General features: G+C 39.2%; 1 protein-coding gene across 1 annotated transcript in view; it reads left to right on the top strand.

Moving 5' to 3' along the window:
* ROCK1 (Rho associated coiled-coil containing protein kinase 1) overlaps positions 1-14122 on the top strand; it is a 1374854-nt gene that overhangs the window by 394703 nt on the left and 966029 nt on the right. Inside the window, exon 7 of the mRNA XM_069219991.1 lies at positions 13865-14009. Within this exon, the coding sequence (XP_069076092.1) occupies positions 13865-14009 (145 nt within the window). The remainder of the gene's footprint in view (positions 1-13864; positions 14010-14122) is intronic.

Here is a 14122-nt window from a genome sequence, read left to right as displayed (position 1 = left end):
GAAGTGTGGGATATGACAGGGAAAGAAGTAGGATTGATCAAAGGAGCAGAACCTGTGAAAGTGACTGTAAAACCTAATGCAAATTTTCCACAGACTCCACAATACCATATGTCACAAGATACTCTCATGAAAGTCGCCCAACTCATTGACGAATTTGTGAAACAGGGAGTACTGAAAGAAGTACTAAGTAGTCCATGTAATTCACCAATCATGGGACTAATAAAACCAAGTGGAAAGGTCTGAATTGTTCAAGACTTGAGAAAAATAAATGACATAATAGTCGAATGTTGTCACGTAGTACCAAATCCAGCTGTAATAATGTTTCAAATTCCCTGTGATGCAGAGTGGTTCTCAGTCATTGATTTGTCACAAGCATTCTTTTCTGTGCCTCTTCATGAGGACAGTCAATTTCTCTTTTGTTTCAAATTCCTGGACAGAGTCTACAGTTGGTGTCGAATTCCTCAAGGGTTTTCGGAGTCACCATCAATTTTCAATCAGATTCTGAAGAAAAATTTGTAATCATTGGAATTACCTTTTGAATCAACCTTAGTATAGTATATTGACGATCTACTGATCGCATCCAAAACAAAAAATGACTGTACAGTTGACACTATTGCCCTACTGAACCATTTGGGAAGGAATGGACACAAGGGGTCTCCTTCGAAATTGCAATTCTGCCAAAAGAAAGTGAAATATTTGGGTCACCAAATAGAAAAAGGGTAGAGAAAAATCATGAAAGAAAGAATAACGAGTGTACTTCAAATGAGTCCACCCAAAACAAGAAAAGAGGTGAGAAAGTTTTTGGGAATAGTGGGCTATTGTAGCCAATGGATTCCCAATTTCTCAACTCTAGCCAAACCTTTACTGAAACTGACCCAGAAAGATGCGCAGGATGAAATAATGTTGAAAAGAGATGACATGGATGCCTTTATTGAATTAAAGGAATGCATGTGCAGAGCTTCAGCATTAGGTATGCCTGATTACACAAAGCCTTTCACATTGTTTTGTCATGAACGTGATGCATGTTCCTTGTCTGTTTTGACTCAAGCCCATGGTGGTGTAAACAGACCAGTAGCATATTTTTCAGCTACTTTGGATCCAGTCGCAGCAGCCTTACCAGGATGCTTGCGTGCTGTAGCAGCAGTTGGTATGAGCCTGAATCAAAGTGAAGGAATAGTGATGGGACATCCTTTAACAGTTATGGTCCCTCACTCAGTGGGAATACTTTTGACACGTTCCCGAACACAGCAAATGACTGGTGCTAGGCTTACAAGGTATGAGGCAATCATTTTGGGATCACCTAATATGCAATTAAAAAGGTGCACTACATTAAATTAAGCAACTTTGTTTCCCAGTGAAAATGTTGAAATTGAAAACGCCGATGATATCGAGCAAGACTGTCTTCAAGTGTCTGAATTTTTTACCAAACCAAGACCTGATATTAAAGATACACAATTGGCGGAAAATGATCAGATTATTTTTGTTGATGGTTCATGTTTGAGAGATGCACTAGGAATATTGAAAGCAGAATATGCTGTATGTACAATAACTGGTGTTCTAGAAGCATCTTGGCTTCAAGGAATTTATTCTGCACAAGTAGTAGAACTGGTAGCCCTTACTAGAGCTTGCCAACTTTCGGCATTAATGAAAGTCACCATTTACACTGACAGTCAGTACGGATTTGGAATAGTGCATGATTTTGGACAATTGTGGTCACAAAGAGGCTTTATGACCTCTTCAGGATCACCAGTGAAAAATTGTGAAAGAATAAGAGAATTGTTACATGCTATCCAGTTACCAGGAGAAGTAGCAGTCGTAAAATGCAGTGCACACTCAAAATCACAAGACTTCGTTTCTTTGGGAAATGGAAATGCAGATCAAGTCGCAAGGTTTTGCGCATTGAACTGTATATTGCTCAGAGACGAATGGAATTTGATAAGTGAGCCAGAACTTGAACCAAGTGAAGCCTTTGCTCTAAAAGTTGTAGACACAATAGAAGAATTGAAATTCCAACAAAATAATGTTAGTAAAGATGAAAAACTCTCATCGAGTAAATTGTAATGCGTAAAAAAAACAGATGATTTGTGGGTTTCAAGTGAAGGGCGATTAGTTTTGCCAGAAAGTCTTTTGACGCAAATAGCTAGGTTATACCATGGACAAGAACACATTGGAAGAGATGCCATGATTAGATTATTCAAAATTGATTGGTTTAATCCCAAATTCCGCCAAGTTGCTGAAGCAGTTTGCCATTGTTGCGTCATTTGCCAACAAATGAATGCAGGGAAGGGAACAGTGGTAAATTTGAGCCACATTGGAAGAGCAGGTGGGCCGTTCAGCAGAATGCAAATGGATTTCATTGAGATGCCTATGCATGCAGGCTTGAAATATGTGTTGGTGATTGTGTGTATTTTTAGTCGCTCGATTGAAGCATACCCTACACGCAGAAATGACAGTCTCAACAGTTGCAAAACTACTCTTGAGAGAACTAATACCACATTTCGGATTCCCGATCTCTTTAGAATCAGATAGGGGAAGTCACTTCAATAACGAAGTAATCAAATTACTATGTGCAGCACTGAACATTGAACAAAAATTGCATTGTAGCTACCTCCCTGAAGCATCAGGACTAGTGGAGCAAATGAATGGCACGTTGAAATCAAGAATGGCGAAAATATGTGCATCTACAAACTTGAAATGGCCTGACGCGTTGCCCATGGTGTTAATGTCAATGAGAAACACACCTGATAGAAAAACTGGACTATCACCGCATGAAATACTCATGGGCAGAGCCATGAGACTTCCAGCAGTTCCTGTGAATGCTCTTGTAAATATTACAGATGATATGGTATTGGACTACTCCAAAGGTCTGGCTGATGTGGTCCGCTCTTTTTCTTACCAGGTGGAGGCAACCACCTTGCCACCGATCCAAGGTCCAGGACACGCCCTGAAAGCAGGTGACTGGGTTGTGATAAAGAAGCACGTGAGGAAGTCTTGTTTGGAACCCCGTTGGAAAGGACCTTTTCAAGTGATTCTGACAACTACCACCGCTGTGAAGTGTGCGGGAGTTCCCAACTGGATTCACGCCAGTCACACGAAAAGGGTGACGTGTCCCACAGAAGAGGAAATTGAAGCACTAAAATTACCAACAACTAACAGGAAAGTACCAGGCTCTGAGACAGAACGAAGAGAGCCTGTAAACGAACAGGAAGAAATTGAAACAGAAGAAATAATCTCGGAGGACGACAAAGTCGATCCTTTTGAGGACAACAGAAAAGAAGCCTCAGGAGGTGACAACGATCCTACCTCAGGTGAAGAAGCAGGAGAGCCTAATAAGAGGAGGGCTTTCCCAGAAGCAGACGATACCAGAAAAGAAGGAGAAAACCTGATTGACCTAGTGGAAGGAGACAAGACGGAACAAAGTGAAATTGTCCAAATTCTTCCAGAAACGGTTGCAGGTCCATCAGGTGAAAGCAACGCGAAACGAAAACAAAGCATATCACCAGTGAAATCAAAGACTAAAGAGACATTAAACGAAAACAAATGGCTGAAATTGAAAGAGAAAAGAAAAGAAGTGTCTATCATTCGGACATTGAATGAAGAAAAAGACAGCCAAAGAACAAGACATAAGCGAAAGGGAATCGAAAGGAGATGCAAAATTGAAAAGGAAAAGAATAGCAAGCAGAAGATATTCTGGTCCAGAATGGGCATACACAGCCACTAACGATTGGTCAGACAAATTTCTATCTCTTAGTCTTGAAAACGAAGAAGCAGAACGACACTTTGGTACTTGAAAAGTGAATTTCATGAATCATTACAGAATAAGACATTGATAACCTGATAGACTTTTAAAACAGATTTTGCAACAAAGCTGCTAAACCGATAAGAGACTAAGCTGCTAAAGAAAACCCTGTGAACTTTGACCTCGTTGATCCTACACATACATATATATCTGCAAACTTGATTTGATAAACTATCTTCAACTTTCTGATTCTTTATAGATCATGACAGACAACACTACACAAGGACATAAAATGAAATATTGTAAATACATGTGTATAGGTCTAATAATTGCATGTGTACTAATAATTTTGTCAATAATTCTTGGAATGCATGGAGAGGATGAAAGAGACGCGAATGATGCTTCTACTTTTAAAACTACTACTGAATTAACTCCTTTGAAGAAACTCTAACAAGACAAAAAATATTTACATGACAAGAAAGAACTCTCATCTAATGTTTTCTATCGTTTGCTGAATGAGTATGTTGAGACAGTAGACGAGAAAGATTGTTATATATGTACACAAATTCCTACCTCAGTAATAGAAGGGGTGACATATCATAGCATGCCCCTTACGTATGGAATAACATGTGGTTTGTTACTAACCAGATTTTATGGCCAGGAGTATATTCAATACTTATATTCCAATCATGATGTCGTATTTTCATATGTCCCCATAATTGAGTACTTGAGTAAAGTAGCAAGAGATTATTATATAAAATTAGTTAGAGGTTTCTTTGAAACATTATCAACTTTTTCCACAGTTCACGCTCATAAAGAAAACCTTACATGCTTACTTTCACCCGTAGAGAAAAGCTTTTTTGATCACACTGAAGATAGAAGGAAAATGGTAAAGGAAAAATTAGAAAAAGAATTACACAAAAGGACATCTGTAGATAACTATGCTTTTGCTGCAATAAATGCACAAGGGAAACTAGCTTTAGATGCATTACACATAGGGAAACTTTGTATATATAGGCCTAAATCATATTATGACACAATCTATGTAGGAACGAGTGAATGTAAACACGTGTTTTTATTCCAGAGTAAATGGACGTTCATGTTAAATGGCCTAGATCGAGCTACTCCAGGAGCATATTATATTTGTGGACTCAATGCCTATTATCATCTTCCAAAAGGATGGTATGGGAGATGTTATTTGGGAATAGTATTTCCAAACATTTATCAACTAGACGACTTAAAGAAATTTCCAAAGCTGTCTGAATTACATCGTATTCAGAAAAGGGAGACAGCTTCTGGCGTGGTAGGAGACATATTTGGAGCAATAATTCCTACAGTAGGAGTTATATTGAATTCAATTAAAATACGAAAGTTGTCTACTATTGTGGATAACATGCTGACAAATTTCTCAGGAGCAATGATCCTGATGGATACTGAACTTGCTGCAGAAAGAGCTATGACTCTTCAAAACCGGCTTGCTTTAGACATTCTTTTAGCAAAGAATGGCGGCGTTTGCAAAATGCTTAGTGCACGTCACTGTTGTTTTTATATACCAGACAACAGTAAACAAATTAGAAATATGCTTACAAATGTAACTAACGATAGTGCAGATTTGAAAGAATTGAGAGAACCAGGAGTATGGGAAAAGGTTGGGAAAGGATTTGCTTCAGTGGGAAATTGGCTCAGCAACATTTGGAACGGAATATTACTGAAATTAGTAAAAGGGATATTAATAATACTAATTTGCTTAATAGGTATTTGGGGAATATGGAAGGCTATTGGAATATTGAAATCAAGGAACAAGAGAAGAATTGAAAAGAGAGAACAAAAGGAAATGGTAAAATTATACAGGGAAAAATCAAAGGGAGTGAAAAGGAAAAGGGAAATGACTGAAAAGCCAAATTATTAAAACAGAATTTTAATGGAATAAAATTTGTGGTGGAAGATTTAATGTGATGACATAATTAGTCATCAGAGGAGGGATTGATGAAGCAGAAAAAGAAAGACTAATAAACATTCATATATCATGTAACAAAGTCGTATAAAACAATGTGGGTTTAGCAAAGAAAAATAATGTATGTAGAAAAATGTGCCCACGAAGTAGTTCACCATTAGTATAAACAAACTTAATTAATCATGAAAAATGACCAATGTATGAGTATGTCATAATTGCAGCTATATTCTATGATTTTCTCGTTAAACTGTTATATGCTTAGCTTAAATTTAGCAGAGGTTTTGGCCTAGTTGCCTGGTCTCAATTTTAACTGCGTAGTTTTCACTTGTATTAACAAAGACGTGTTTTAAACCTTTAAAGCTGTATTTTTCCAGTAGAATGACTAATACACTTATCTTAAAGTTGCGTGCTAGGCAACTTTCATCCCCTTTGAAGCAAGGTCCGTTCCTGCAGGTGCAGACAATGAGGACACTGATGCTGAATTAATTGGCAACTTTGTTGCTACTTGTGTTCCAAAACTCCAAGGACACCTTATGCGTAGATGAGTATGAAGAGAAAAGACACTATTCATTGGTCGAAGAGAAATCACCCCATGAACCCTCCAATGGAAGAACCTGAAGAATTTGGAACGTTTCTTATTTAATCCCACCGGACGAATAGAAGTCAGCCATTTTCTTTGATGCCATTTTGAAGCCAGATTCAAGACTCCATTTTGATGACACTTTGATGCCCTTTCTCTATCCCAGAGAGAGACTTTAAAGAATTCTCACCCTAGAGACTTTAACTTTACTTTGCCTTGCCCATTCCATAACTCTTGTTCCCTCATTTTCCTTGCTGCTGCAAGGAGAACTTGACTTAAACTTTGCCCCTTGAAGTCTGCCCCATGCTGATCGAACCGGTACCTGAAGGACGAAGACTTTCCTTGAATGCTGATTGTAATTGGTAATTATAAAAGGATAAAATGTACTGTTCATTGTATTTTCCTTCTTAGGTACCAACTGCTTATTTTGACAGAGCCTAAGCTAGAAGTTTTCTAAATTTGTGTTGATTAAATTCATTTTGCATGAAGCCCCACATGCCAATGCTAATCAGAAATTAGTTGAGGTATTCATTTGATGCGCCTTGCTGAATTGAAATCTTGTTATGCTGACCGATGTATGCAATTAGTCAAATTCAGTTACTCTTATTAGTGATTTGCATTGCTATAGCTGAGTGCAGGGTGGTTCATACATTTTAGAGTTTCTAATACCACTGTCATCCATTATAGGTGTATGCTATATAGCAAACTATTTACTCTCCATGCCAGGACCCATCAATGTTTTCTCAAATTCAATAGCTAACCTGGAATGCAGTAGGAATGAACACCTCATCCAGAATGGAGGGATAATATAAACCAGTTTCATATATGTGTATTTCAGGAAACTTGGGCAGTAATACAAATCTACATATCAGGTTATCTAAGTTACTGCATAGAATAAAGACTCTCTATTGCAGGAACAGTCACCAGAAATACTGTTTTATATCCCTGGGAAACTCCCTTCCAGCTTCCCTTTAGCTTCTTCAAACTCCACTGAATTGAAACAGACTTTCGGAAGGGCTTTACTTTGTTTCAGACTGTGACTCCGAAAAATGCTTGACAATTGCCTTTGGTTACAAACCATTTCGAAATATGTTGACTACCTCGTGTGCATATTACTGAACTGGGACTCCTTCTAGGTGTGACATCCCACTTAAGGTTTGTGTTGAAGCGTCTATATTCCCCATATTTGTATGTGAGCTTGAATGGGTGTCTATAAGTATTCTCTTTATAGAACCTGACTGACGGATGATAACTTTATTGAAAATAATAAAGTATCCTCTTTTATCTCTGCTGGTGGACATTTTCTTCACCATCAGTTGGAATCTGACAAGTCTGAAAAATGCGTGATTTATGCCACTACATGCCCTATTATCTCAGTACTCCTGCTGGGAATGGGTTATCTGTTGCAAACATTGTATTGTGTATTGGGTAAGAAAGTCGTACAGTGCACAGCTGTGCAGCCTTCCACAGATTTATACTTTTCATTTATAGTCATTCTCTGTGAAACCTATGATGTGTAGAGATGTATTCCATCCAAAGGTCGTTTTGTGTTTGTTCATAATTAGGTATGTAAAATGCATATACGTTACTTCCATAGCTTATTTGAAGATAATATCATCCAGATGCTATGAGCTCCAAATGCATTTTAAGCCTCAAGACTCTCCATCTGGGTGCAACCATTATGGCCCTGGCCCATGTGTTTTTTTCTTGGTAGATAGTTCTGTGGGCCTTCCACGCTGTTCATAGTGAAGATCATAACTAAAAATGTCAAAGCTCATGAAAAACTTACTTTTTGTGAGCCTGTTAATGTATGAAAATGGAACTTTGTAGTATGCTTTTTTTTCAATCTGGTAAAATAAACCTAATAAAATTTAGACTTAATGCATGTTGAACAACAAAGATCTCCATTGAATAAAGTATTTGTGGCAGTTAAGCCACAAATTGTCTTATATCATTTTGCCTCATCTGTAAAAACATAGCTGGCCAACTAAATGCCTTCTTTCCATCCCAAAAGAGAGCCAAGCATGGGATTCGCAAGTGATGGACATCCACCCCTTGAGCATGCTGGGCCACATTAATACCTAATAGTCCTCCCCTTCCACAAACACTCCTCTTCCTCTTTCTCCTCTTCCTCTTCTTCCTCCACCTCCCCCCCCCCACTCCCGCTAGGGAGCATTTTGTAAGGCATCTTTTTTCTAAGTGGTCTTCTATAACAATCGTATGTGAGTGATGGCATGCAGTTTCTTAGGGAATGTCTGAACAATTCCACATCCCTGATATAGATTAGAAACGTTTTAGTCATCTCAGTGTATTAACAGAGAGCATGACAGGAAGAAGCTTACCCGTTACCTGTTTGACTGAAGAGTCCAGCCCTCCTTCCTCTTTGTGCACGGGATGCCAACAGACCAGCAACAAAAATAGTAAACAAGAAATAGAAGCCTGGGACCCTGATTTACACACCCTGCTTCCCTGCATCGTACCCTTTATTGCCCAGTTACTTTCAAGCCCTGCCCATCCTCGTCTTAATTATGTGCTGCAGGCTTTTTGCACAGTTATCATATCTTTTGCTTCATAGAAGAGGCTATTTGCTCAAAATGTGTTCTCCGTAGTAGATAAGTATTGCAGGAGAATTGCCCTTGCCTGAGACATCATCAAGGACACTTTATGGGTTTTCTCCCGGAATGTCTTTCAGAGCTAGTTTTTTAATGCATTCCCATCAACTTGCATGTGCTAGTTCTTACTAAGTACCACTCACCGTGCCTACTGCAGCCTCATTTATTGCCTGAATTCAAGGTTATAAAGCCATTGTATTATGCTTCCCACCCCCCACCCCCCCACTGTTGTCTGGCAGTGATTTATACATGGCCTACCGGTGGATGCCCTTTTTGACTGCATTTACACTTTTTTCCTTGGTTGTCCAGCTGGCCTTTTACGGATTGCTAATTGGTACTGCACAATGAGTTCTTTGCTTGATTAGTCCTGTATCGACTGGTAATGGCCTTCAAGGGTGTTTTTGTATTGCATGTTAAAATTTATCTTGGCATGCCGTTTGAGGCTCTTTCTTTGCTTTGCTAGTGGTTCACGTCTCTCACTTCTCCAGCTTTCATGCCTAATTTGTTTGGTGCCTTATAGCGGGACCTGTTTACTTGTGTCTCCTGATGAATATGACTGACATTCTGGTCACCGAATTTGCACTGAAAGCTGCTTACTGGTAAGCTAGAAGAGCAGAGTATGCAACTCTAGAGATTTTTAATCATATTGTTTGGGCAACAATAAAGCAGTACACTCTCGAGTATAATAAGTACCTGAATTTGGTTTAACTGTTTAACACTGGCAGTAGGAAAAAATACCGGCATTCTGGCTGGTTTACGTTTGACTGAAGATACTGTATCGGCTTCGACCTAGTTGCAATTGGGCTATAGGAGTAAGAATACAATCCCTGGACTCCCAGCAGGGCCTTCAACGAGGTCCTCCCACCAGGCCCTAGAACTAAGTTAGATATCTATATCTAAATCCTTTGACTTACTGAAATCCTAAGTCTGTTTCAGATGCCAATGCTTTTCTTTCATTGTTCATTCTGAGTGCACACCCTCTGTACAGTGGCAACATTAATATACATTGCCTTAATTTCTCAATCATGCAGCAAATATTTATCATTGGTCCTTTAACCATATCTCTCTGTCAGAAACCTGGCATTGTAATTGCCAACAGTTCATATAGTTTTTTATATATATTTACCTTTATATAGGTGCCATTTGAAGAAGTCATGTGTTTTGCTGTCTGCATTGAAAGGTGTTTGTTGGGTCTTATTAATAATTTGCCCAGGGGGAAATGGGGATTTTGCACTAACTCTTGGTGGTGTTTCATGCTTTTTATACCCTCCTCCCTCGTTTGGTAACTCTACTCTGGTTCCTTACTCCCTTTTGGCGTGGTCCCTGCTCAGGCCTATAGCTGATTAGTTTTCTTCTGTCTTTGGGTTTGTGGCCTGAACCATGACCTTCAGATGGAATTTCAGAGTGGATTTGTTCACCTCCTACATTCAAAGGTTCTCCCAACTCCATCCACACATTGTTATTGCATTTTCTCTATGCCATGTCACAATGGGGTACTCCTCTGATGTAGCTTGTTGCTTTCGACTTTAACTTCCATGTGTTCTTTCCTTCCTCCAGAACCCCGAGGAATGGATGATACTGCTGGATCTGAGTATTAAGACTCTAGCAGGCAGTAGCCTGCAGCCATTTTCTTTCCACTGAGAGGTCACTAGTGCCGCTGACAGGTGGAAATCCTCTCCCAACCTATTCACACTGTTGAGCTTCTTAAAGAAAGTGTTAGCTTTTAGTTTCACTTCCGTTTTGCTCGGATCAAAAGGTACCAGCAAAGAAGGTTTCTTTTCTTTGTATTGACCTCTCCAGTGTGAGGTTTCCAGCAAAGCTTTCTTTGGCTCAGCAGACAAGCGAATAAGTAATCCCCTGCTGCTATGTGATACTGTTGTTGTGAAAGACTGTCAGGTACTCGACGTGACCCCACTGACCTTTCTCCTAATTTACATAGATAAGTGGCTTCTCATTATCTCCTTTCCTAATAGAATTGTTCAATCTTAACAGTTATTACCATAGCACTTTCACTTTCAGGGTTTCTACATTCTTATTTATTTTAAGACTTTTTACATAGGAGAGGGGTAATAACTAAAGTTGTCTTTCCTTCATCTTAATTGCTTGCTTTCACAACTACGCTTGTAGTAAATGTGACACAATGAATGCCACAACCTGTTAACGATTTTCAAGTAACTCCTTCTTAATATGCCAGGAAATAAATCTATATAAACACCTGCAACAAAGTACTAAGAAATATGTGTGGTCTTAGGCAGTTGTTCCTCGTGAATTCCAGAATTTACACTTCCGATTAGTTAGCACCCCATTCATTGTTGTTACTGTTGGGAATCATCCAGACTTTTTCTTAGGTCAGTGGTTCTTAACCTGTGGTCTGGGAAACCATGGGGTCCGCAAAGCCTGCTTGGGGGATCTGGGACTGCTTAGAAAATGAAATAATATTAGCCTATTAATAAAGTATGTTGAAATAAAGAAGCAAAATCTAAAACTGTTCTGTAACTGTTCTGTAAATGTTAAGAAATTTGAAATTGTAGGCTAAAACTGAAGTTAGTATCCTTTTTATGGGCGAGCACAAAGTTTTCCGTCCATTGTGTAATCTCTCTTTGGGCTTGAAGCCACGCCCACACAACGTCAGTCACTTACATTGGTTTGTGGACTTGCCTTTTAAAATCCGCTTGCTTTTATTTGTAAAAGGCATGCATATGTCATGCCTTTTCCAGTGTTTAGCCCGCCTACACAGCACTGGTAAAGTACCAAAAACATATGAGACTCAATGTTTTCAGCCTGGAGTCCAGACTACTTCATCTGTTTATTTTCCACGCATCGCGATCGTGCTGCATTTTACATAGCGCGATCGCACCATGTTTTTTATGCTTAACAACGCTAATAGCTCTAACACGAACAAATGCGAGACCCGTTGCATTGAAAATGCTTGTTATTTTTGGTGTCCAGAGCAAGTGCATCAAACAGAATATGGGTTAGATGATGAGTGGCCTTAAGTTTAGAGAAGCTCCGACCTTCCCATTAATATATATTTTTAATGTTTATATATGTTTGTGAATGTTTCATCATGTTTGTATTTGTTTGAGTGCTTGTTTCTGTATTTTTTGTATGTTTTACATTTCAAATCATCTAAAATGCTTAGGCCAGGGTTTCCGGCTCCCAGTAATGACTAGGTGAACATTACCAAATTTCAATAATTATTCATTGAGGTTCCTCGGGTTCCAGTAATGATTAGGTGGGGGCATGAAAGGGGGTCTACGGAAGTTAAAAGGTTAAGAATCACTACCCTACGTGGTTACCGAAACAACACACATTTCCTCAGAGACTAGTAACTAAGTAGACAGTCCTAAAGTTGTCTTGGCAAGTAGAGAAAAATATTCTTCACATGCAGTCTGAGTTCTTCTTTGGTTGGTGTTTTGTCCTGTTTTTTTGGTTAGTTTCAAGCTTTTTCCTAGTTCACTTAATATTCTGTTCTTCAATGCATGTATCTCCTATCACGAGACAGCTTTCTTCCGACAAACTCAGTGACTAAAAGTAGCCCTTTCTCTTCCCATGGTTTTTTGCTCCCATGGTTTGACCATGTTTTCTTAGTCTTAAAAATGGACCAGTAAGTTTGGCCTCCGCCATTCTGACTTTATACTTAGCCGCTTTCTCTACTTTCACATTAAGCAAACATCTGTTTTAAATTGAAGCAAAAATGCCTGCAAGTGCAGTTGAGCAGAAATTGCTGATTGAAACATTCTGCTTGTATGAACGTGGATTAGGCCTAATCAGGTTCTTGAAGATTTCTACAGCCATTGTCTCTGGGCACACCGTGTCATTGAACACACAAGTAGTTTGCAGTGAGACGTCCTTGTGTATCTGCCAACATGCACTCCATACAATGCTTATTAATTCCCTCCTACTCTATGGTCTCCAGTTTGTGGCCTGTGGCGACATGTTCTACTACTATTCTGTTTCTCATTTGGGCCCTCCAAAGCTGAATCAGGCTGATTTCTGCTACTTTGATTTCCACCCTTGTTGGGTTTAAGTCACTTTTTTAGACACTTGGTGTCTGTTTTTCACCAGAATCTGGCTTGTTGTGGCAATATTAACTTCCTCTCCTCTTGGATGTCAGTCTGAGGCAAAAGTTACACAGTCCATCACTATTTGTGATGAGGGTGCTAGCCCTCACTCTCCTATTTTTCTTTCTCGGACTGTGGCTGTATGATGTGTTCAGTTTCTAGATGTATGCTTAACTCTCCTACTTTTGGTGCTGTTTGGGAGGAGGTGCTGTGCTTTTCCCTCATGGTTCCTTGTCCTTCTTGCGTCTTTGCAAGGTTCTAGTATAGCCTTGATTTCTTCTGTTTAATGATTGCTCTAGCCTGATGTTGTGCTTTCTTGAGATTATCTCTTTGAGGTTCCGTTGAAATGTTTTTGGCTGATATGGAACTTGGCCATCAGGTCAGTGAAAATTCTTTATAAACCTTTCAGAAGTCTGAAATCAATGGAATGGATTTAACAAGTAGTACGTTTCTGATCACTGGTATCTAAGTATATCTCCTGTCGTACATCGCTCCCACCTGCCCCAATCCAGTCTGGACTGGGTTTCTTTGGCAAAGTTGGGGACTGATGCTTTAGAAACAGCAGTATGGTTTGGGGCTACACCTGGTTCTTGGTGGGGTTCAGCAAGTGACTAGACATTTGTGATAGGGAAAAACTCTAAACCAGCTGACCTAAACATCCCATGAGACTGGATTAAGGAGTTTAGGACTACGAGAGCAAGAGTCACTCCTTTCTGCTAAGTAGTCCCAGTTTGCGAAAACAATTACATATATATATATATATGCATAAAAGTTCTGTTGATGGGTTGTCTGCTTTGTCAAAACTTAGTAATGTATTGATTTTGTACTTTGGAGTATGGAATGCTGGAATATGGAAAATTAATTTTGCAGAGTCCATTTCTGCCTAAACTAATCATATGTATTTTCTCTTGGTAGGAAGGAATGGTACGTTGTGATACAGCTGTGGGAACACCAGACTACATATCCCCTGAGGTGCTAAAATCACAAGGAGGGGATGGTTACTATGGACGGGAATGTGACTGGTGGTCTGTTGGAGTTTTCTTATATGAAATGCTTGTAGGTGAGTAGTTGAAAACGTTTATCATACAGTTGTATATTTGTAATGTTTGCTAAAAGCTGTTTTAAAGGTTGTATTAAAAATGTGAATCGCACTATGCTTGAACTGTTCTGGCC

The sequence above is a fragment of the Pleurodeles waltl genome, chromosome 2_2, assembly GCF_031143425.1.
Source record: "Pleurodeles waltl isolate 20211129_DDA chromosome 2_2, aPleWal1.hap1.20221129, whole genome shotgun sequence".
NCBI classification, from domain to species: Eukaryota; Metazoa; Chordata; class Amphibia; order Caudata; family Salamandridae; genus Pleurodeles; species Pleurodeles waltl.
Note: the sequence above shows the minus strand (reverse complement) of the source record. Positions and strands in the feature narration are given on the sequence as shown.